At 35.1% G+C, this 25,434-nt stretch overlaps 1 protein-coding gene across 7 annotated transcripts in view; it reads left to right on the plus strand.

Moving 5' to 3' along the window:
- The window catches only part of ERBIN (erbb2 interacting protein), a 110,190-nt gene extending 85,074 nt beyond the window's left edge, over positions 1-25,116 (plus strand). For 3 of the 7 annotated variants that reach the window (XM_085212547.1, XM_085212546.1, XM_085212550.1), the window contains 13 exons: positions 134-233; positions 386-507; positions 1,072-1,242; positions 1,972-2,154; positions 3,995-4,112; positions 7,146-7,329; positions 8,420-9,941; positions 15,404-15,547; positions 16,334-16,465; positions 17,964-18,173; positions 19,123-19,215; positions 19,777-19,851; positions 22,470-25,116. In XM_085212547.1, coding sequence (XP_085068673.1) covers positions 134-233; positions 386-507; positions 1,072-1,242; positions 1,972-2,154; positions 3,995-4,112; positions 7,146-7,329; positions 8,420-9,941; positions 15,404-15,547; positions 16,334-16,465; positions 17,964-18,173; positions 19,123-19,215; positions 19,777-19,851; positions 22,470-22,577 — 3,162 coding nt within the window. In that variant the 3' untranslated portion in view covers positions 22,578-25,116. The remainder of the gene's footprint in view (positions 1-133; positions 234-385; positions 508-1,071; positions 1,243-1,971; positions 2,155-3,994; positions 4,113-7,145; positions 7,330-8,419; positions 9,942-15,403; positions 15,548-16,333; positions 16,466-17,963; positions 18,174-19,122; positions 19,216-19,776; positions 19,852-22,469) is intronic. The other 4 variants (XM_085212548.1, XM_085212549.1, XM_085212552.1 and 1 more) reach the window with 4 other exon arrangements.
- Positions 25,117-25,434: the final 318 nt, after the last annotated feature.

The following is a 25,434-nucleotide window of genomic DNA, read 5'->3' on the forward strand; positions in this document are numbered from 1 at the left end:
CTTCATTCTCTGAAAATTATTTAGAGGGTAAAGGAAAACTGCTCTGCCTTGCATTCTTTAAGTTATGGAGATAATCTTTACTTTGTACATGCATATGTTTTCTTAATGTATTTTTCTTTGATTTCCTTCTTAGTCTAAACCACTTATCCCCCTTCAAAAAGAAGCTGACCCTGACACACAGAAAACTGTGCTTACAAATTACATGTTCCCACAGCAGCCGAGGACTGAGGATGGTAAGGATTTCTTTTTCAATTTACAGCATCATTAATTTGTTAGCTTTTCAAGTATAAATAAAAAAATGCCATCCAGGAAAAAGAAGAAAAAAGAGGACTTTTATTTTGTGTAATGTACCTTATTCTTATAAGTGTTTGTTTTTATTCTTTAGTTATGTTCATATCTGACAATGAAAGCTTTAATCCATCTTTGTGGGAAGAACAGAGGAAACAGCGTGCTCAGGTGGCATTTGAGTGTGATGAAGACAAAGATGAGAGAGAGGCACCACCTCGGGTTAGTATTTAATTTTTTACTACTGGTATTTCTCTATTTAATTTAATTTTACTACTGATGTTTCTCTCTCTCTCTCTCTCCCTCTCTCTTTCTCTCTTCTTCCCATTCACATTCCTGATTCCCATCCTTTTTATTCCTTTGACTGCGGACTTAGCTTTGCTGAAGAAATAAAGACTTCATTTATTAGTTTAAGAGCATCAAATTGAATTTTTTTTTTCCTCATCATTAAAAGGGAGCACATAATTATTAAATTGCTGGACCGGTGCTGGTACAGGAGAAGAATTGTTGGGAAATAATGGTTAATTCTGATTTTTATTTAAATGTATTACAGTTGTCATTGCTTTTCCTGCTTGGTATCAACAGACAAATTTAAAGCAAAAATAATTGATTTGTAATTTTGCTGGGTTTTCTAAAATTATGTTAATCTAGGTAGATTCAAACAGCAAAGTGGAGATTCTGGGTTTTGCTCTGAGTGTTTTGTCTAAATCCGTTGTCTATTTTAAAGCTCGATACTTTAATTACAACTTTTAATTAAAATTAGAATATTACTTTTTTATTACACAGGAGGGCAATCTGAAGAGGTATCCAACTCCATATCCTGATGAGCTGAAGAATATGGTCAAAACGGTCCAGACAATTGTACATAGGCTAAAGGATGAAGAGTCTACTGAAGATGTTGCCAAGGAATCAAAACGAGAAAGCCAGACAGTTTCTGTAAAAGATGTGGGGGTAAAGGTTAGATACAATATTATCTTCTGAGTTCACTGAGACTTCCAAATATCTAGATTGTCATTAAATCTTTTTAGTTCTTCTCTCTCCTCATTAATGCTCTGCATTAAAGAGCAGGGCTTACCTCTTCATCATCTTAAGAATCACAGAATGTCAGGGTTTGGAAGAGACCTTGAAAAAATCATCTAGTCCAATCCCCCTGTCGGAGCAGGAGCACTTAGATCAGGTCACACAGGGACACATCCAAGCGAGTTTTGAATGTCTATGATGAAAGAGACCTTGCAGACCTTCTCTGGGCAGCCTGTTCTAGTGTTCTGTACCCTCACCATGAAGAAATCTGCAATAAATGTCTGCTTGGTAGTAGCAATTTTCCTCTTAACACTGAAAATGAAGATGTAGTGTAATAGGTGGTAGAACTGTTTGGCATGTCTTTGCTCGCTTGGCTTATTGTAGATACTCTTGGCTTTTTTTTTTTTTTTTTTTTTAAATTTAACTGAAAGTTTAATGATTTGAATTGACCCCGGTAGAGATGAGGGTGAAACCAATTGGAAAAGGGTGAGGAGTACAACTGAACAGTGTAAAGAGGTTTCTTTCTACCTCATGTATTTCATACTTGCTCATTTCAAACATCTTCTATTTCATAGTTTCCCATGATATGTAATGTTAATTCTTAATATCATGTTACTGAAAAGGGTTTCAAAATGTTTTTCTGTACAAATGTTCTTAATCCTGTAGACTTCCGAAATTGTTCCAATGAAGAATAAGGCTGATGAGAGAAAGCAGTATTCAGCAGGAAGCTCTGTGCAGAAGCCTACTGAACCAGAAGCTGAGCACTGCACTGCAAATTCGCAGATGGCTGCACTTGTTAAAACCTTGCAGAACACAAAAACAATTGTTAACCATGAAGACACGCTTGAGGTGAGGCATTGTGATGAACATTATAGCAGTCAAAGGGTTGTGCTGGTCATCAGACTTGTTTCTAAGAGAAATGAAAATTTATGTTCACAAAAGCAGAAAAATTCTACCCACAAGCACTGTTTGTACAGAAGGGTTTGTAATGCAATATTATTCTCACTTTACCCATATTATAAGTGCAAGTTAAAAAATATAACAAAAAGCTCATAATGAAACTGAAGGTATTTAAAGAAAAATAAACCAAGCTCAAAAATTGATCTAAGTACTAAGCTCTGGAAAAGATACTGTCTTAAACAGAATTTTCCGATTTCCACTTGATTTTCAGCACATTGGTAAATACTTGATTGTGACTGTCACTGAAATGTCAAAATATCTTGTCAGTAGGAACAAGCAAAATCTTGAGTGTACAAGTAATCATAGCTGTTCATTTCAAATAACAAGTGGGCTTAAAAATATGTTTTCATATGTATTTAGTAGTAAGATATCTTAAATATGACTTGTATTACAGAAGTCAGACAGTTTCTGAACTCTTTGTACATCTGTGACAAATGTATATATTTTTTTAATTTAGAACATGTTTCAGCATTAATAACATTTTGGAGCTTGTCAGTCAATTACTTGTCAATCACAACATGTAAAATGCTTTTTGTTTTTTTCAGTAGTTTCATGAACTGATTATTTTTTGTGTGTGTTGGGCAAGCACTGGAGCTTTCATTTATCATGTGATTAAGAGACTTTATGGCAAGCCATTATGGCTGTTGCTGGGTCTTTTCCCCCCCTTGCATGTTCCTTCTATTATATGCTTTCTGAAAATACTGATTCTGACAGTTCTCTGCAGTTCAAAAACACTGTTGCCAAAACAAAAAACAAAACAAAACAAAAAAAACCAACAACAACAAAAAAACCCACAACCCCATAAAAAAAACCCTAGTTGTCTAGCAGCGGCATTCTTTAAACCAGTAAGGAAATCAGGCAGTAGTACGTAGTGAACAGTGGATACTAAATTCCTTCCTTATAGTAACTTGCTAGTAACTTTGTCTCAATCCACCTAACTTTATATGCATAAAAGCTTTTCCTTTCAATGTTAATTACACTTGTTAGATGTCACACTGTAGGGGAAGGGCAATATGGCAGAGAGAGCGAAGAGGTTATCTGTTCTTATTACAGAGGAACAGGATTGTTATAAAGTTGATCACACAACATGTTTGCTACTTCTCACTCCGTTTTACTGTCCTCTACTGTAGTCCAGGTAGTTAGCCCCATGGAATTGATGGTACTGTATTTTGTAAAGATATTTTTTTCATTACAGAGAATATGATTGAAAAAAAAAATTGTATTCTTGAAGATGACAGGAGCATACGGGCCAGGCAGTAGAATTCTGAATCTATTGCATGGCTGTTCTTGCAGGCAGCTTTGTCAGTTTATCTCTTTCAGAACTGCACTGAGATCCATCTGATGGTTAGGATCTAGTGATTTCTAGCCTAGATCTATTCAGCATCATTTAAAAGTTAAATATCTTCTCTTCCATTTGAAAGTTTACCCCAGTGTAAATTTCAAAATGAAAACCTAAGCTGAAGTTATCACCAATTTAACCATCATTCCCATTGAGTTCATCACAAACAAAGCAAATGTGTATGTGCTGCACCTTAAAGATAATTCGGTGGTAAAAGTTACTAAATTCATTGGATTTGCACTACGCAGTTGCTATGTTAGTTCTGTGTTACTTCACTACTGTTTACCTTCACTGTTTATTAGATAGAGTGATGATTTAGATAATCTTTTTTACTTAACCTTTAACCATTTATATAAAATGCTTTCTATATAAAACTGTTTTTTCCTTTAGCAGGAGTCAGAAGAACTCTCTTCTGATGAAGAGATGAAAATGGCAGAAATGCGACCACCGCTGATAGAAACTTCCATCAACCAACCAAAAGTGGTAGCTCTTAGCAACAGTAAAAAAGGTTAGATATTATAAAAAGAAGTACTGTGTGATTCTAATAATTCCTTGAGTCAAAATGCCTAGTTTTCCCATTTAAATTATGTAAAAAGTGGTTACATGTGTCTGTTAACGGAAAGATGACCAGTTCTCTAGTTCAGCAATTAATTTGTTGTAAACAGAGAGTCTCGTGGGAGAAGTCTTGATTGGAAGCCATCTTGGTCATAGTGATGATGAAGAAGTTGAGTGAAAGGTGGAAAACTACCCTGGATGCAAGAAGAGCAGGCCTGATACTGCTCAGAGAACTAGTTGGTGAAGTCCTTTGGGGGATTGCTTTTGGCAACAGTGGGGTCTGTCAGTGCAGGTCACGTTTTAAGCATTACGTCCTAAGAGCACAAGAGCAGGCCATTCCAAATGCTGGAAATCAAACAAGCAAGGCAGAAGGCTGGCTTAGTTTAGCAGGAACTGTCTTCTTGAACTTAGGCAGAAAAAGAAAGTGTATGGCCACTGGAAGCAAGGTGAGGCAGCATGGGACAACTACAGAGATATTGTTTGCCATTGTAGGGAGAAAATTCTTGTGGCTAACGCTCACAGTTGAAACTGGTAAGTATTGTGGTGGATAAAAACAATGGCTACTTTGAAATACATTAACATACAGACTGGGGGACAGGAAGCTGGAGAGCAGCCCCACAGAAATGTGTCTGGGTTTGTGGTTGATGTCAAGTTGAATCTGGGTCCTCAGTATGCCAGACAGCGTAAAGGGCCAACTGAACCCTGTGGTGCACCAGGGCCAGCATTTCCACCGTGTGAAAGGAAGGGATTGTCCTGCTTTGCTCTGCACTGTGCAGCCTCACTTTGAGTCCTGTGTACAGTTGTGTACCCACAGTATTAGAAGGGTATAAAACAATAATAATGTCCTAAAGAGGGCAACAAAGATGGAAAAGAGTCTAGAAGTTAAGATGTATGAGGTTCAGCCCAAAGAAGGACGAGGCCTCATGGTGGCTTACTGCTTCTTCATGAGAAGAGTAGAGGAGCGGGTGCCTATCTCTTCTTTCTGGTCACAGCAATTGGATCTGAGGGAAGGGCATGGAGCTGTGTCAGGGGAGGGTCAGGTTGGGGATTAGGAACAAGTTCATCCAGGGAATGGATGGGCATTGAAACAGGATCCCCATGCAGCATTCATGGCCCAGGCTGCCAGGGTTCAAGAGGCATTTGGACAATGCTCTCAGACATAGGATTTGAATTTTGGGTGTTCTCATGTGGAGCCAGGAGTTGGACTTTGTGATGCTTGTGGTACTCTTCCAACTTGGTATATTCTTTTGATTCTACGAATAGAGGAAAGAATCCTGTTGTATCTTGCGTATGATTGAGAAAGCTGTGTTGTCATTCCCATTTTGTTAATCAGTTTAAAGTCAAAGGGGAAGAAAAATGTTTTGTGGTTTTGAGAACTGTTAGCTTGAGTACTCTCTCAATAGAGAATTGCAGAAAATGATATTTGTGTTGGAAATGTTCCATACTTGCTTCTTCTCCCACATTTTGTTGATTATTTCTGCTGCTGTTGGCAGCAATGTCACTTCTTTAAATTTCTCAGAGAAGCTGTGCTCTCTTCCTAAGTCTTAAGAATAAACTTGTTCCAAGTTTTTGGGTTTTTTTTCAGAATTACCTTACTCTTTTATTATTATTCTTTCCTCTCAAAAGAAACATCTGATCATTGTTTTTGTTAACTAAGATACTAAGGCTTATGTTACTTCTCTGGAAGATAATTTCAATCTGGGTAACCATTTCCATTGGAGAAAACTAAATTTTTAAGTCTGAGAGCGAAGTGTATTTTGTTCCGTATAATGTCCCCAGTCCAGTACTTTCCAGGAAAAAAAAATGCTCTTCTGGCTGTTGTATGTAAGAGAATAAGATTTTTTTGAGGATGGATGAAGGAAAAGCCACTGAGGCAGCCAGAAGAGTCTGCTGAGCATTTGAAATGGATAAGCAAATTCTTTTATCAGAGTTTATAGATTAGTTTGCTCAGAGAAGTTGCCCTGTAACTGGAAGCATTCAAGGCTAGGTTGGATGGAGCTTTTGGCAACCTGAGCTGTTGGATGGCAACTCTGTTTATGGTGGGGAAGTTGGAAAGAGGTGACCTCCAGGTTTTTTTTCCAATTCCATCCACTTTATGATTCTGTGAAAAAACTTGTATTTATTAACGTTGTCTTTCGGCTCTTAGACCTGGCTGAAAAGTCAAAACTTCTCTCATCTCTGTAGCTAAAAATTAGTTTCTCAAGAAGTATGCTTTTAGCACCCATATCTGTGTCTAGAAGCAAAAAAATAAGTTTTGATTTGTACGCTTATGTTTGCTCATGTCAGAATCACGGCTCTCTTAGAGTCTTGCATATCAATTATTTTTGTACAGATACAGTTTTTAAATGTGCATACATTAATCAAGACAAGTAATTCTGAAAATGTCCTGTGTGATCTGTGAAGTATGGGAATGTATTGCGTCCAACCATGCAGAAGAACATTTTTCTTTCTTATTTTTACAGTTGTAAAACTATATACATCTTCCGTGATCTAATTCTTTCCATACTGTTTGGTGCACTAAATTGCTATTTAACAATGATTTAATGTTAAAAAGCAAGAAATGTGTAAGCTTTAAAAATCCTATATTTGAAGCAGCGTACTTAGTTTTCATTGCAGCTAATAGAGTAATGCAACTGAAAACTTTGGGGTTATTGTAGAAGTAAAATTGTAAAAATATCATTTGATGGATATGTTTGGGAAATAATAAATATTGCAACACTAGTTTATGCCAAGGAAACTTGGCAAATTTAGATTTAACAGGTGAGTACTGTTTATGTTCAACCAAATATTTCAAAAGTAATAGAAACTATTGCCAGCAGTCTTCTGTGAATTTATAAAAAGACTGTAAAAGTATTACTGGAAATTAATATATAAGATAGTAAGGATCATTGTGGAACAATGTATGATTTCTAAACACTGTGATTTAAACATGTTAAATGGCTGTTAAACAGATTTGTGTCAAAATTGGCATTGTTTTTTGTTACAGATGATTCAAAAGATGCTGATTCCTTATCAGATGAAGCTACCCAGAACAGTAATCAAAATAACAGCAACTGTTCTTCTCCTTCTCGAATGTCAGATTCTGTTTCCTTAAATACTGATAGCAGCCAAGATATTTCTCTCTGTTCACCAGACAAAGAAACACATGCTGCTGTTTTATCCAAGATCAGGTTTGTAAAACACCGTATCAAACTAAGCAAGTATAATAGAAAAACATTATTCAGTCTTTCAAATTACATGTCCATTCATTTAATTATTCATTAAATAGTCTTAATATTTCAAAATAATGTTAAGTAATTAAATAGTGTTTCAAGAAAAAAGCAATGAAAAAAGAAACAGGACAAGTTTGGAGACCAATTTTAGTATGAAAGATATGATTCTATCTCTTGTTATAACAGGGTATAATAATTTCATCCTTAATTTCTGCTATCCCTGCAAAATACTTCCAGTATAATATTTTAAAAGCTCTATTTTTATTTGCATAATGTTGAAAATATTGAAGATCCATTTGATTGCTAACATAATTATTAAAAAGCTTTTAGGATCTTTTGAAGAATGCACTTAAAGATTTCTGATTTTTTTTTTTTGTATGTGTGTCAATGAAAGCAAGAATTTTGCTTCAGTTGTCTTGGAGCTTGGAGATGGTTTATAAGAAATTTAAGTTACAGTTGCTTTATACTTTTTAACATTTTTGAACTACCCTTAATTATTCCTGTGGAAGTTAAGAAGCCTTATGTAAGGATAGATGATAGCAGATACATCTGCCTTAAAGCAGTTTTAGATCACTCAAGAAAGGAAGAGGTTGCAATGCAATAATAACGAATTGCTTACCCCTTTCCAAGGACCAGAGCTTGCTAAACACTCGAAAGAAGGTAGTATCCAAGTAGAGATCCTTCATTTGTGCTACCAGCCCTTAAATGTGGTTAGGGAGGGATGGAGTCAGGGTTCACCCCTTCTGGTTGCACAAGTGAATTGCTTCCACCTGTCCTCCCAGGGCTGGTTGTGTCCCTTCAACAGGTGCTCAATCATTGGTTCAGCCCCTAACCTAACAATTCCCATATACTGTCTGAAATCAGAACATGATGCTAACCAGCAAAGCAAACTCTCTGAATAACATAATTTTGTAATGGTAAGATAGCAAATCATAAATTTATTTGTAAATTGGTCTTTGTCCTGCATTGTGTGCACAGCGTGGCTGTGTTGCACACCAGTTCTTCTAAATTTTCTTGAATATTGTTTATGAGTCATCTTTTCTTGCAGGAGAGAAGATGAAAATTTGAATAATCTTTTGCAAAATGGAGGTGAAATGAACATTACTGCAGAAGAAGAAATAAATGTGCAGGAGAAAGTTACAAATCTGTCTGAATATGAACTGAGCATTGAAGAAAGAATAGGTCTGATAGGAAAAGGTGTGGATCTAACTAGTCCTACAGAGGAGACTCACAAATTAGACCAAATAAACATGAATATCAATAAACTGGTTAGTGAAGAGGCAGTGCCAGTTCCCATAGAAAGAGTAAAACCACAGGAAGTAGTGTCAGTAAAGGGCTTGATGAATAATGTTATGAAAGAAGGTGAGCACTTGGAAAATGGAAATAGGTATCCTACAAATAAAGTAAATGGACATCCTGAAGAATCAGTACAGTCTCCCAGTAAAGATGAACTACTGAGAAGCACTACAGTTGATGGCAACTCTTCCACTGAGCTGTCTGTTTCGCGGAGCACTGAAGATCTGTCACCACAGAGAAGTAGTACTGTGATGAAGTCTCACAGCATCACCAGTATGGACCCTGGTGGTCTGAAAGTCTATGGTATTGTCAGTGACAGTGGATCTCCACAGCCAAACTCAGTGGTAAAATCTTTATCTGGTAATGCAGATGGGAAAAACATAGTCAGGAGTAAATCTGCTACTCTTCTATATGATCAGCCTTTACAAGTTTTTCCTGGATCATCATCATCATCTGATTTAATATCATCTACAAAAACTCCATTCAAGTTGGACTCAAATCACAATCCCGAAGGTGCTAATGTAGTGAGAGGATCAGTGCCAGGTGGTTCACAGATGTTTTCCACTCCCCAGTATAATATTCAGTACAGCAGCAGTACAACAGCAAAAGACACCTTGTGGCCCCAGAAACAAAGCACCCAAGTAGAACAAAGCAGCTTACCTCCTTCACGTCTGCTGAGGTCTGACAGCACAGAGGCACCTAGCTATTTAAAACATTCTGCCAATATGAATTTCTCCAACCATAACAATGTCCGTGCCACTGCTGCATATAGCACTCATCAGCGAATGGCTGGTAGACATATAGACATGTGGGCTGTTCCACCAAATGATAGACTGCTCCCTGGAGCAACAAGACACACTCTTCAAAGACAGAGCAGTGTATCTTCTACTGCTTCTGTAAATGTTGGTGATGCTGGACCTTCAAGGCGGGCCCAGGTTCCTGAAGGGGATTATTTAACATACAGAGATTTGCATTCAATGGGAAGAGCTCCACCAGTAATGTCAGGGCAGCAGAGACCTCTTTCTGCCAGGACATACAGCATTGATGGTCCAAATGTACCTCGGCCACAGAGTGCTCGTCCATCAGTGAATGAAATACCGGAAAGAACTATGTCAGTTAGTGACTTTAATTACTCTCGGACTAGCCCTTCAAAGAGATCAAATCCAAGAGTTAACTCTGAGCACTCTTTGTTAGACCCTACAGGAAAAAGTAAAGTCCCTCATGACTGGAGGGAACAGGTGCTGCGACATATTGAGGCTAAAAAGCTAGAAAAGGTAAAAATAATTTTATTTTTTTCTATTTTTCTGTAATCTAAGCATGATGCAAGTTAAATATCCATGTTTTGAGCAGCTTTTAATTACCAGTAAAATTATATTTCTGTACTACTACTTCTTTTAAAAGGTAAACATGTTTATGATGAATATCTGAAAAACAGTCTCTAAGTGAAATGTTTCCCTGTGGAAAAAGGTCCCTGTTGGTTTTTACATCATACTTGCCAGCTTAGTCCAATACATTGAATACATTAAATGTCCTGTTGACCTTCTGGACTGCAAGTCCAGCTCTTTTAGGTCAGGTAATGTTTGTTGTTAATATAGCAGCGTCTTCATATTCTAACTATTCTGTTACCTTTCTTGAGCTTTCTCTTCTGCATTTTTTCCCTATTTCTTCATTTCAAGAACAAGGAAAAGAACATCAGTAAAATGTATTTGGAAGTACAGATCTACAGCTTCAAGTGCTGAGGAGCTGAAAAAATATACAGTTAACGTTTATTTGCCTCCAAGCCAGTTGTCTTTTGAAGTTGGATATCTGACAGACTGTTGAATGAATATTTATAACTTAGAGCACATAAAAATCTTGTTCATTTCAGGAAATCACAGGAGATTTTGATATAACTAGAGATGACGAACAGGATTCTTTATGTACCTTAATGCTGTCAAAAATTTGAGCTGATATGGAAATGTGAACAGTTAAGCATCTTCAAAGAAATTGGGTAGAGACTGGGAGAATATAATATGGTATGCTATCCAGCAGAACCACTGTAAAATCACATAACTAAACATCATCAGCCTGACTCTGTTTCCTTGGAAGGAAAGTGAATTTGTTTTTTTTTAATTTGCATAATTCCTAATTATAAACAGAGATGTTTGTTTTCAAAGTCCACACAACAGCCACGGCTGTCTTGTGATCCATTTTGAGTCATATAGGACAAGATATTTTAAGGCAAAGTATTATGCTGAGGTGTGGTGGACCCTTTGTCCAACAAGGCTGTCACAGACCTCACAACGTTTCAATCCTAATCAAAGGATTCCCCTGGATTGCATATATCTAATCTTAAACAATGGAAAATGAAAAAATTGCACAATGCTTGAGTATAGAGGGAAACTTCAGTGCCCTGCTAAAGCTATTTGGTTTTAGTTCATTCTTACGCTGTCTATGTTTCACATGTTAGGAGTGATGTTTAATACATCAAATGAAAACTGCCCAGGTATCATAGAAATTTAGTCGCCTTGACTTCATACCCTTTATATCTCTTCATATTTTTTCTTTCATGCTTTTTGTGTAAACCTTAATTATTGTTTCTTACTAGAAGGATATGGAATAGTTGCTCCTGGGTTCTTAGCTGTGCATCTATCTAACTTATATTAATAGCGTGCCTTTTGTGTGCGTGCTTCTTTTTTCTGGCGTTAAAGCATTTTAAAGAAGATTTTGCTAAGCAGTCTAAGACTTATGAGTTTAAAGGTGAATATAGGTGTATAATTGTCTACTTTATATTTTCTGGGATATGATTGACTTTAAAAAAAAAAACACAACTATGAGAAATGCAGATATAATCTATATGGCAGTTGGCAAATATGATCATGTAGAAATTCTAGAAATTCACTGGATATTTCTTCTTTTAAAATAATAGTTTCAGGTATGATTGTACTTAAAATGTATTTCTAATATGGGAGTTTAATCTACAGAACAGACTTCTGAAGTGTAATGAAGTCTGGGAAAAAATCAGTATTTACTTGAAGAAGTGAATACTTCATTTAAAGAACAAACAGTTATTGGAAATTGCTTTGACAAAGCTCATGGATTTATACTGCTGTTTCCCTTTCTTTTGAAGTACAAGACATAGTACTGACAAATCAAGTATACAAAATTAAGCTTTATGATGAATTTAATTCATATCTTTGTGCCTGTTGTTATGCACAACAATATGGGTTAATAATCTTAATTTCCTTTGACTCTTTTGAGTCTGCTATTGAATTAATTACTTTTTAAATTTTTATCCAATACTTACTATGAAAAGGTATGTGAAAAATGTGTGGTGTTTTTGACTTGTTGAGGATTTGTGTTGTGGAGATGGTGGTGTTTAGGCTTTTGTCTTTTGTTCTTTTGTTTTGGATTGTTTGTTTTTTGTTTGTTTTTTTTTTTTTGTGGTTGGAGGGGAGTGGTGGTGAGTGAGGCTCCTGGACTACTTGTTTGCTTGGTTTCTATAAACTTTAATAACGGTGGTGAGATAGAGAAAGGCTTGTTGGGCAAAATTGGAGAAGTTTGAAATTTGTTATATTTATCAGATCGTTTAACCTCATTCATGTGAAAGGAAACTTTCAAGAATTTAGTTTGCGTGAGGAGAGGTATAAGAACATTTTAAGTCCTGCAAAAATACTAATAGCAGATTCCAGCCAAGTAAACAGAATTTCTATAAATTTCTTTGACAAGATTTAAGGGACCACATTCTGATGAGCTAAAATGATCCACCTGCTGAAGGAAAGTGAATATAGTTCATAAGACCACTTGTAAATCATTCTTTTGCATATTTTCTGGAGAAATAATTTTCTTATCTAATGCAAAGCTGATTTTATTGTGGGATAGAGAAGATCTCTTTAAATGTCAAACTGCTCTCTAGTGGTTACATGTAGTAAGCCGTAGGAAAGTGTACAATGAATTCTGTCTCCTCAGTCTCAGTACCAAAGCTTTTAAATTTAGTGTCCGGGTGAGCTTTTTCAAACAGTAACATACTTCATCATACTTTCTTTTTCAAGGGAGACTTGCCGGTTTTACTGACAAGTAATAGTAACTTTCTAGTGATGCTGAAAGCTTTCATTTCAGAATTTAAACTCAGATACTGTCTTTTTATAATTTTAGAATCACACGTATTTTATTGTGTGTTTGAGGAATTTCTCGCCCTTAAATTACAATAGTAAATATCTATAAGAGCTGTCTGCAAATACTGGAGTTGGTAGAAACAGTGTGTCTGTCACTTACACAAGTGTATTTTCCTTTTTTGTTGTTGTGGATTTCTTGAGAGTTTATCAGACGCATGTTTGCTTTCAATTATAATTTCATCTGGAATTAAGTGCTCTATTTTTTTTAATCTCGTTCATTAACTACTTGTTTAGAACAGGAAGAATTGCAAAAAATAAGTCATAAAAGTAGATGCTTACTTTCCTATTCAGAAACTAAAATATAGGTAGTTTCACTATGACAGTTCTCAGTGTATGGTACCTTCTTCAAAGAAATAAAGAAGTCCAAGTGATACTGGCTTGCATTTTTAATCAGTTTAGAATTTTTTTCATTATTGTTTATTTCTCTATGCTCCTGATGTGGAAAAATATTTTTATTAGTATTGCCTCACAGTTTTTTCCATGTTAAGCTTGTACAATAAAACGAGAAAAATAATTTCAGTAGGTCTGTGCATGAATAAAACTAAGTGCCTAAGTCTTTGTAAGATCACAGACTAATTGAATTTTATTAGTTCCTATTACATACCAAAGTTTCATGGATTATGATAAGCAAATGCTACATCACATTTATGTGAAGTCACTTTTGGAAAAAGCGGAAAGTTGAGGATATACTTTTTGTAGTATGTGTATTGTAGAACATGGAACAGCAGCAGTGGTACATATTGTACAAGCAACCCGTAAGAAATTTACATAGAAGATGTCAAGTACAAAACTATGGAGTGTATAGGATATAAATGTTGGGTCAAAAAGTGATTACTTTGCCTTAAATGTCTCAAAACAGCAAGACTGTAAATTGATTAAAAAGTCCCTTACGGTCTCTGGGCCAGGATAGACTCATTTTATCTTATAAATAAGATTTTTTTTAAGAAGGCTACTGCAAAATGCATACTCCAAGCAGTCTTAAAATTACTACGTTATCCGGAAAAAATTTTCCTCAGTAAATTCCACTGTTTATTGTCTTGCACCTAAGTAAGCATGTTAAGGAACTTTGGTTCCAGAAAGGTGCTCTCTTACAAGCAGTGAATAGAGAGCTCTTAGCATTCACAAAGAATGTTAAAACAGCAGCAAATCTGCACTTCTAGCTGCCTGTATCTAAGCTGATTCCATTAATCTGCTTATTGACTATAAATTCTGATTTATATACAGGATACTTTATATAGTATTTTATATATATTATATATACATATTTTATACACTTTTTAATATATGTATAAGACCATTTTTTCCTTGATACAATGTAGCTTTCAATTTTTGTTCTTCAGCCACTCTTGAGTAGCAAATTTCTAGAAAGCTTTAAGGAAAAAAAAAAAAAAAAAAAAAAAAAAAGAGGAACATATCATGTATATTGGCTAGTATCTATCTAGTTTAGAGTACCTGAAATGGGATTTCTCAAAAATTAGAGGGGTTTTTTGGTGATACCTGCTTACTCACCTTTCTGGAAGAATCTTCTCTGGTGCAGCAATCTCCAGGGAGTTTCTAAAGAAATGTGCAACCTTCATTATGCTCATGATGAAAAGCAAAATAATAGGGATACTACTCTCTCTCCAAATGCTCCAGATTCTCTCTTCCAAGCTAAAAATAAGCAGAGTAAGAATGCTTCCTAAACTGATGGCTGGGAATCTCTCCTTGTGTTGAGCTACAAATTTTTTATGACTTTGGGTTTTGATGTTTTACAGCGTGTCTCTTACTATTACCATTTTTTTTTTTTAACAAGGCTGTGATTTTTCATGAGTTTTATAATTATTTCATTTGTCAGGTAGAATATAAGGGGGTTTCCATCTGCACAGATTTTTTATATTGTTTTGTTCTTGCTACTACAAAAGTGTGTGGCAAAATAGTTATGTCCACTGCTTTCTTTCTGTCACCCTGGCCAGTATTGGTAGAGGTCAGGTCTGGAAAGTAATATAGCTCAAAACCAAACACTCTTCTGTTCTTGAGCTTTGTTACATTCTTGTTTACCTGCAGTGGCATGGGAATTTTTTTTTGTTTTGTTTTGTTTTGTTTGTTTGCTTGTTTTTTAATGAGGCTCCATCATTTTCAAATCTCTGTATCTGTGTGAGTTATTGTTTGTACTATACCAGTAATAAGGGGGAAAATAAGACAAAATAGTGACAACTGGTAATCAACTGATTTTTTACAGGTATTTGTCTTGACTGCCAGCTGTTCTTCCCACAATGTATTTGATATGTTGTAAATTTATTGAAAATGTGGGAATTTTGACAAGCTGTGAACCTATGTTGTTTTCCAAACACATGAACATTTGAATGACTTTATTTACATGTAAATCTGCATGTACACTGCTGATTGCATGCTGATTTACAGTACATAAAGGTAAAAATAGGAGACACTGAGTTGTGTTTTATATATCACAGTAGCACTGCTCTTGCATGGTTTTTATCTTGCATGACAATTGAATATGTCTATATTAGTCGACATATAACATGTCTTGTGGTTTATGCATGCTGCACTAATCTCTGTGTTAAATCTGTCCCCTCTTTATTCAGAGCATGCTGTCTAGGTCCTTTAATTCCAATTATGCTGCTGTTAGCAGCTTTCACTATGGCAGCTCTAGGGATCTGCATGGCAGCCAGGGTAGTGTTGCCTTGAGTGTTGCAGACGGAAGAGGTTCTGGTGTGCACGTTGTTCGAGTGAGTACCTACAGGAGACTGTTGTAATATATAGAGGGTAAAGGATAAACTATGAGGACTGTCCTTTAAATTGATAGCCATTTTTCTACAGATGAACAATGCTTTCAATTAATAGAGTAAAACTTGTGCTGGATTGTTTTTAATATGTATTTAATATTTTGCCGTTACTTCATATGGTTTAACTTTACTGTCAGGTTTTTCAGACTAATGCTGTGAAGTAGAATTTTCTAATTGGCCTTTATGTATGATTGAACACAAATTAGAATGTCTGATTTTGTTTTATGTATTGTGAACAAGAGTTTGAAATTTTGAATTCAGCCAAAAATCACAAATGATAGAACAAAATTTTATTATGCTGCTTTTTCTTCCGAACAAATTCTGCTGTTATAAACTACAATTGCTTGGCAATTTAGAATTTCAAGGAAATGAGTTAATGTTTTCTTAAGAAAATGAGAGGAAAAAACTCCTCAGTCTGAGTATCCTAAGTAGATATTTCAGAAAACTGCTTATTATTTGAATCCATGCATGAGTAATCTTCAGCATTTGTTGATTTTTCTTAACAATGTATTGGTGATCAAAGACACCTGTGCAGTTGCTAATTTTTGTAAATATCTACCAGTATATTCTACCTGTGGTGTCTTCACCAGTAGGATTTACATATTCTATATAAACAAAAACAAAGAATTACAAAACTCTTTCAAAAGGCACTTTAAAATCTTATGAGTACTTTTTAGGTTCTTGAATAATACAAGGATATTCTTCTTTACTCCTGCATTTTATTTAAAGCATCCCCAGGCTTCAACTTCAGGAGACCAATGTCAAGATGAGGTATTCATTTCAGGAAAGCAGAATTACTCATCTGCTACACTTAGTCTCAAAGATGTCCCTCCAGACAGCATGAAGAAAATATCTGTGCAGGTAATTTTCTACATGATATCATGGATGGATATACTTGTCATTTGTAGAAGCATGTGCTGAGATAGTCGATGGAACTGGGGCTTTAAAACGTAAAAAAGAGAAGAAATTTACAGGGAAAGTAGTTGCATGTTGAAACTGGAATACTGCATATGATTTCAGGAAGGCAGATTGAAGCTCATTGTGCAGTTAAAGAACTTAACTTGAAGTCTGTTGTGATTAAATTGGAGTGGTTAGCTAGAATTCATAGTACACATTCTGTACTTATATGTAAAGACCATCTATGCAAGCAGGACTTACTACGATGAAAATAAATGTATGTAACTTACAAAGCAGTGATAGATTTCTAACTTCACTGATTTCCACTGAGTTTCTACAGACACTGAGTATTGAGAATTTGCATAGTTCTTGATGTATGTTGCCTATGTAAACTCTCTGCCTCTGACAATACACAAAAATAGTTTTCCTATCATTTTCAGAAAATATTTTCAGAAAAAGCAGTGGAAAATCTTGTAAATTGAATATGTTCTCATCTATAGATTAGCTGCGATATGCACACACATTTCTCAGAATGACTTTGATATAGAAACTCATCTTAACAAAATAATTTCTGTATGTCCATTTACACTGCATGGTTAATTACTGAAATTTGTGTACCTTAGCTATTTATAACCTTGAAGAACGGAGTATTGTAAAATCCTTGTGTCTTCTGACTAGTGGGATAATAGTAGTAGGCAGAAAAATCTGCAGTTTAAGATTGTAGCATTTTCAGAATTTGGGAGTCCTACAGAAGAGTGACTGACTACTAGGGCTTCGTAACAGCAGGAAGAAAGGAAATGCTTCACATCTCAAGGCAGAGCTGCAGAAATCTCAGTAATTTTGGGGCTTCAGTAAGAAACATTGTTTCCTCCAGCAACATCCTTAATGAAATGGTGTGAATGTGTTGAAGGTCTTTACAGTTGAATACCTTATTGCCATCGTTATCTCCTTCTTAAGAAAAGAAATATCATTAATATTGATTTGATATTTAAATCTTGAGCTTGTAAGTGAACTTCTTCGGGTTTTTTGTTCCAGTGGTCATATAAATTCTGTCTATTAGCTGTGCAGGATTTTTAACTTGTATATAATTTACTGAGAATGCTGTAAATATTTAGTGCGAGAAAGATGCAAACTAGAACAAAATCAACCAAGTTTCAATATGGTTCACTTATACTATCAGAAAAAAAATAGTTGAGATAACTCAGTGAAAAAGTGTTTGTCTAGTTTGTTCTAGTAGATTAGTAAACATAATAAGTTTTTGTTTTACAAAGTTGTTCTCATAGGGTCAGAACTGATGAGTCTCATGAAAATTGAGTGTGATTGCACATGACCCAGAAGAGTAATTTTAGTAATGTTCCTAAAATTGAAAACAATCAAACATGAGAAATATTTGAAATAAGGAAGAATTGAGGATTAGTCTGTGTAAAGTCTGTGGCATTAACAATATTCATATTTTATTCAGATACCTTTGACAAACGGACAGATGTGCCAGCCTCAAAGACCTCAGGCAAACTATAGCCAAGTCCATCATCTCCCTCCTCAATCATCAGTAGGAAGACATCCATCTAGAGAACAGTTAATTGATTATTTGATGTTGAAAGTTGCCCACCAACCTACCTATACCCAGTCTCAGTGTTCTCCCAGACAAAGCCATGAGTTGGTAAAGCAAGAGGTAAGAGTAAAATGTCATTTGAATGACCAGCATCTGTCTGTTATAAAGAGAAATGTGGTAGATTTTTTAACAGATAGTTTCAACAACTTATGTTTGCATTTTTTTACTGAGGTAGAAATTCATTTTTTTACTACATTTATTCGTCCCTTACTCATCATTTATGGGTAACTGAGAAATTCAAAATCGCAGTACAGCTTAGAGTACCTTGCTTCTATTCATTGCTCTCCAAAATGATTCCAAAAGTTGCAAATGTGGAATTATGCAGCCCTAAATCATAACAAGATAAAAAAGTGAGAACATCTGATGCATGCCTGATAATTATTAGTTTTATTTATGGCATACAGATATGAGTAAGGAATTCTCGCACCATTTAATGGCTCCTTCATTGTGAGCAACTTTCTTTCTGTTCTTGGACACAGAATTTTTCCTTGGTATTGTTTTGTTACTTGTGGAAAATTCTGAGAGCTTTCATTCTGTGGTAGAATGAACATACTTCTTCTGTAAAACTGTCTTGTAGTCAACTCTTCTGTCAAGACAAAGGAGATACAGTGATGGCTACGTAGAATTTAGAATGCAAGTAGGAGCCAGGTTTGATTTTAAATTCAGCTAGAAATAGCAGGAAATAGAAAGCACAAGTTCTTGCAGGTAGGCATGCATTTGCTGAGAACATTACACAAATTTACTTAGTATCTAAATATCTCTGAATTTAGAGGCTGTGTGGATTACTATGATTATAATAGCAGTGATGTCAGAGTAAAACATGTACAAAGATACCTTGGCTTGAATTAATATTATGAGATACAGTATTTGCTTGAATGATGATAAATGCTTTTTGATTTTTTTCCTTTCAAAAGCTTTTTTTATCTGAATTCCTTAGTAATAAATTCATTACAGTAGCTTTGAATGCATTTTTCAGCCAGTTCTTCTAACTTTGGTTGTAACTACTTAGATTCGAGTGAAAATTGACAAGGATCCAGAACTTGGATTTAGTATATCAGGAGGAGTTGGTGGTAGAGGAAATCCATTCAGACCTGAAGATGATGTGAGTATTTTATAGTAATGTATCTTAAAATCGTTCTAATTAGCACGTTTCCTAATGTAAGAAAAATACATTAGCCCCAAATGCAAACCAGTAAAATCCAGGTCTTAGTTGGAGAAAAGTGAGGAAAAATTATGGAAAATGGAGGTAGTAGTCACATGATAACACAGAGGATTATTTTCACTGAAGGTTTCCTAGACTGTACCAGATATCAGTTCACAGATTTGTGATAGTGAATTAGAGTTTACAGTTAGGAAGCCTCTTAAAAGAGAACATGATTTAGCCTACAGCATTATTTCTGTGGTTGATAATTCATTTTGACATATACATCTGCCAAATTAAACAAAGGCTTGAGTTACACATTAGGCGAATCAGGATTTGCCCTTCAATAATCCTTTAAAGGCAATTTCCCTGGATTTAACACTGGAAAAAGAAGGCAGCCATAAAATAATACTGCATTCTCTTCTATTTAGGATGGAAAATTGAAATGTTTTAAATTACATCTGTATACCCTAATTTTATGAAATAAATTGTCAAAAATGTTTTCCACCTCTGTTTTTCAAGGGTATATTTGTAACCAGAGTACAGCCTGAAGGACCAGCATCTAAGCTGTTGCAACCTGGGGATAAAATAATTCAGGTACTGTAATCATATAATCAATTAGCCTATGTAATATATTAGTTCATTTTTAATTTGCTTCTTTTCTAAAAGCAGTATGTTTCATTTTTGTGTAGATCATTACTATCTCTCCAGAGCCATTCTATTATTCTGGGATGGTGCTTTCAATTTTTTATCTACCTAATGTTAGGATAAGTGAGATGGGCTGAAGCACTGATGATTTGAGTCATTTTTCAAATTCTGAATATTTCTTGTAATTTTGATTTTCATAATTTTAAAGGCAAAAAGTTGTCCTAATGTTGTTATTCAAAATGGAATGTGAGCAAGTCAATTAGACTTTGTCATTCATTTAATTAACTTGTAGTCATTTATATACAATATTCTGAATAATAAATTGTGTGATCGCCATCAGTTACTCCTCAAGCACATTTTCTGTTGCTGTCCCCACACTGCAGCGCTACAGATTGTGTCAACCTTTGCTGCCTCTCCCCCAGCTGGCAGGTTGGATATGCACAGCCACTGGTAGAGGCCATTTCTGTGCTGACTGATACCTGAGTGCTCGCAGTGTGTACCTCCTGGCTGCCCCATCTGCCACGAGCAAGCCAAATAGTCTCTTTCAGGAGCTCTGGCTTCTGGTTGCAGCTCTGCAGCCTGTTTTTCTGCAGGAATTTCATACTTTTCAGACCACTTTTCTATTAGATTTGCTTGAAATTATCTAATGAACTCGCAAGTTATTTTTGGAGGGATCAAGGAAATGGCTGAATGGATTATATAACCTTATTGTTCTACTGAAAGAGGCTAACAGAATATTTAAAGCACCCTTTAAGTTGCAGAGCTAATCTCTTGGTAAAAAGTATTCTCCATGTTACCAGTACAAAGACATTTATAGAATTAGCTCTGCTGTATTTCAGTTTTTTTGAAGAAAAACTTCATATTTCCATTAAAGTACTGTCTTGTGTGAACAGTTTTCTTAAACAAAAACAAATTGCATGATCCCTCCAATGAAAAAGAAAGCCAGGTAGTGCACTCACACAGAAATGAACTAAGATCAAATTAATCCATCTTTAAGATAACTTGGTTTTGAGTGTAGTAAATAATTAAGTACACGTTTCTCCTGACAAGAGAAAGCTAGCTTCCGTTCCCATCACTCTTAGTGATGTAACTACTTTAAATGAAATGGCAACACTCCACACAGGAAGAATAACATTTTAAACCTTGGAATAGAGTGGAATGTGTGTGAAGGCTGTTATTTGTTTTAAAGGATTATTCTTGACTTTATGGAAGTCCTGTTCTGTCTTGTTTATGACATTTAGTCATAAAAGTGGCTGCATTTGTCTACGATTTCTCCTCAGATTTCTCTCCTAGGCTTGTTATTACAACATTTTCCATAAAACATACATTAGAAGTATATTATAATGTATATCTAATACATATATCAAGCAAAATATTCTACACGACCAGTGTCTAGATAATTGCATGGAAGTCTTAAGATACTGTTGCATATTAGGTTGGGACATACCATATAGATGATGGCTTGGAATTATTATTGCTGCTTTTGCTCTCTCAACATTCTATATTTAAAACTGCCTTTGTAGCCCTATACAGACTTACAAATTACTGCCTTTATAACAAAGGGTCTTTCTAGTAGCAACAGTAAGTGTTAGGTAATTGGATGAGCATGCACAACTCCAAAATGGAACAGCTAAGAGTACAACTGGCCTTAACTGTCACCTCTGTGTCACCTCTGGTGACATTTTGACTGGCCCTCTGTCCCCGTAAGAAGCGCCAGCCCCACTGGGAGAAAGGTGGGAGATAGAGCTGGAAGCAGTGGACAGACCAAACTGTCACTGCAAGATTTTATGACCCAGACTGAGTATGAATTTATAGCAATGCATCCTGAAAAGCTAAATGCTCATTTGTGTAGGCTGCTTAGGGCTGCCCATGTTTGCCAAGCCCAATTTAGGAATAACAGAAGTGCTTGATCAAAGGAAAATTGAAGCTGGGGTGACCCCAGGAGATTTCAGTCGCAGCCTTGAAGGAGAGTTGGCACAGAGATCTGCTCAGAGATTTATCCAATTAGGTCCTGAGGAAGATGTACACAGGTAAAGACTGTATAACCTCATAGAACAATCTGGCCCACTGCTATACTGTACTCGAAGGAGGAAGTTTGTTGCATCTAGTCTGATGGGAGAAAAGGAGTAAAGTCCTAAAAGGGCTCCAGTACTATGAATGCTTTTTGTTAGAGGTTTAAATACTTTTTAATTTATCAATCACAAATCCACTTCTAGTATTTAAACTGAGATGTATAATTTGTACTGCCTTGCTTTTCTTTAGCATGGCTGTATTCAGGCTGAAGAATTCAATGTCTTGATGCTTTCAAGCTCAGATTTCTCTTTTGGTTGTTTGCAAATATTTTCAGTACCCTTGGGACAAAATTGTCTCAAGGCTAATAGGATCTGTGAATTCCTTATAGCATATACCTGTGTGTTCTGCTGACATTAATTGTGTAATGAGCGAATCAGCAGCATGTTACTGCCTGCATTCACGTAAGATTTTGCTATTTTAAACCTAGTTTAAGCTTTAGTGACATAACATTAAATATCAGACTGCTATTTTCAATTCTAAAAATTTCTTTTTAGGCCAATGGATACAGCTTCATAAATATTGATCATGGACAAGCAGTATCTTTGCTAAAGACTTTTCAGAATACAGTGGAGCTCATCATTTTGAGAGAAATTTCTTCATAAATTCTGTGGATAATGGGGATAAAGTCAACAGGATTCATTGAAGGACTTATGGGAAACTGAATATTTTGCCTATTTTTATACATGAAAGGAACTTGAAAAGAATTATGATCAATATTTGTACAGGAAATGAAAAACTGAATTTGTGGTTAAAGGGGAAAAAACCACTGTATAGAACATACAGAAAATCATTTTGGAAATACATATGGTGAATAAACTTGTTTCTAAGCATTATAGCAATCTAAGGATCACTCCTCCAAGAACAAACCTGTGTTATTGTTTTGTACAGATGGTAGGTTTATTTTTGGATAATTCATACACATTACTAAACTTTGTGCGAGGCTTTAAGGAGCCTACGTTGTAGCCAATGGACAGATGGCAGGGCTATCTGTCCTGTAGCTGTTTATTGCCTTTATTTTTATTCACCAGATATTAATGTGTTATGCTGAAACCACTTCTATAGATGTGGAAAGGGGATATTAAATGTCGGCTTTGATATGTGCACATTGTATAGATGAATGGGTAGATGGAAGGTGGTGATGGTCGAACAGTACAAAGGTGAGGTGAATCAACTATCTGCTATCTAAATCTGGAATCAATAAAGACGAAAAAGCATTTAGTTCTGGAGTGTACGTCTACCAATAGAAAATGCAATAAAAGATTATGGTGTTTTTTAGGAAGATTGTAATTACAAATCTGTGATATTGTACAGGATTTGTTCCTAATGTAGTCATTGATTATTCATTTGCCACGTGATTCATGTTTAGTTGGGTTTTCTTCAATACATACTTTTTTCAGCTGTACTGTGGAAATGTGCCCAGAGATTTTTCTTTGCTATGGAAATCTCCAATTTTGTGCAAGTGGTGGTACTTTTGTCTTTATAAAAAGTACTCCATTTTAACCTTTCAGATTTTTAAAATGAAACCAAGATTGTTGCCTGTAATATATATTTAAACACACGCAAAATAGATGATGGAAGAAAGGTTATGAAAGTCATCTTGATTTTGTTTGGCCTTTGCATTGCCTTGTTAATCAAAAAGGAGACCATACGCATGGAGCTAGGTAACCAAAGCAAGTTTGTGAAACTTTGAACAGTGACGGAGAATTGCTGTGATGAGATGGAGAGCAAAGGGAGTATACTTAACAACCAACGAGTTTGTAATGATGTTTCTTAAAGGGCTGTTCCTACAGGTAACATTAAATGTGAACTACACACTTCAGAGTCATTAAAGGGTTTCTAACTGTATTAATGTGATAGTGATTTACCACAGGCTGCCTTTGTTCCTTATTACTGTGTAAAATATTCAATTATGCTTGTATTAATTTTGTTTACCAGAAACATTAACTTTATTTTTCTCTTTTCTCCTTTGTAATTCAATAAAGACTACGCAATCTGCAGTGTTAATTAATACACGGTTGTTATGGACCAGGGAAAAGTGCCATAGAAGACCAGTAACTGTTTTTAATCAAGGCTAATGATAAGCCTGTCATTGGAGCAATATTCAGTTATTTCAGTTCATTTTTACTTACATACAAGTTGATTGTTTGGAACAAGTAGAAGTTGCTTTCTTTTCAACCCATGTGTACAAAAGTAAATGCATTTAATAAAGCTAGCAAAAACACCAGCCTCCTTTAGTTTTTTGGGGAAATGAACTGCAAGAGAGGAATTATACATAGCTAGCGGTAATAAACAGGCAGTACTTTTTAAATAAGTGAACTTCAATATTATTGCACTTCTCTTAAAGATGATAACTGTTGCTTATTGTACTGTATATAGTTCTAATAATTTTAATTGAAACCCTTTAACAACTCTTTGTATATTCTAATTCTTTTTAGTTGATTTTCAGTGATATTTACATATGAAAATTTTTTTTTGATATATTAGCAGAAATGTGCTGTATTTTGATAAAAATTCATTTAATTTCTGTGCGCTGTTAATCTTTAAAGAAAAGAATGAGAAACATAGCTATATAATGGCAGGCTTCGGTGTTCCCCTTCTGAGATGTGTTTGGTTGTTTAGTTTCTATTTTTTATTGAAAAAGCAAAATGTTCACATCATACGTTCATTAATTTCAATCATTTTATTTTTATTACACACTGCCTTTTAAAGGGAAAAAAAAATAGACAGACATGTCCTAAATTGGTCTTCTACATAACCTGTATCTTTGGGAAGGGAAAAGTCCATAAAGCAGAACTGATTCTTTACTGATCTTGGTCTGACTTTTTATACAATTTACAGTACATTTAATTATATCACTGAGGAATTATACTGTGTTGTATTTTGCTTTAATGTTAAGAGGAGTTCTAAACTGTATTATGTTACTTGATTTTCAGATTGACTTGTCAAGAGACAATTACAATTCTGTCAAAAACTGCTTGGCTATGGTAGAACCGTAGAAACAGTTTTATAGAAGAAGCTTAGTACCTCTCGTGGAAACATTTGGCCAAAGTTTGTCTTGAGCAAATTAGCAAACTAATCATCAAATAAAACATGGATTATACTGACTTTACTCAATAAACCTTGAAAAGGCTTTAATGAAAAGATGAAGTCCCCCACATATTTATTGTGTAAATATTTTTAGTTTATTTTTTGGACTGAAGTTTTTAAGTGTGTATATACTTGAAAGCATTCTATTAACACAAGCGTAGCAATAATCAACACACAAAATCAAACCTTTTATGATTTAGGATTTTTTTGGTTAGAAATACTCCCATGTCAACAGCGATGAAATGTTTTATTGATCAGCATTTATTAAACATTCCAAATTTTTTTATATAATTAGACTGTTCCTGAGGTAACACATGGAGAATAGATAATAAACTAATGCTCTATAAAGCTCTGTGTAATGGACTTATTTAA

Source organism: Meleagris gallopavo, chromosome Z (assembly GCF_905368555.1).
Source record: "Meleagris gallopavo chromosome Z, MGAL_WU_HG_1.1, whole genome shotgun sequence".
Taxonomy (NCBI): domain Eukaryota; kingdom Metazoa; phylum Chordata; class Aves; order Galliformes; family Phasianidae; genus Meleagris; species Meleagris gallopavo.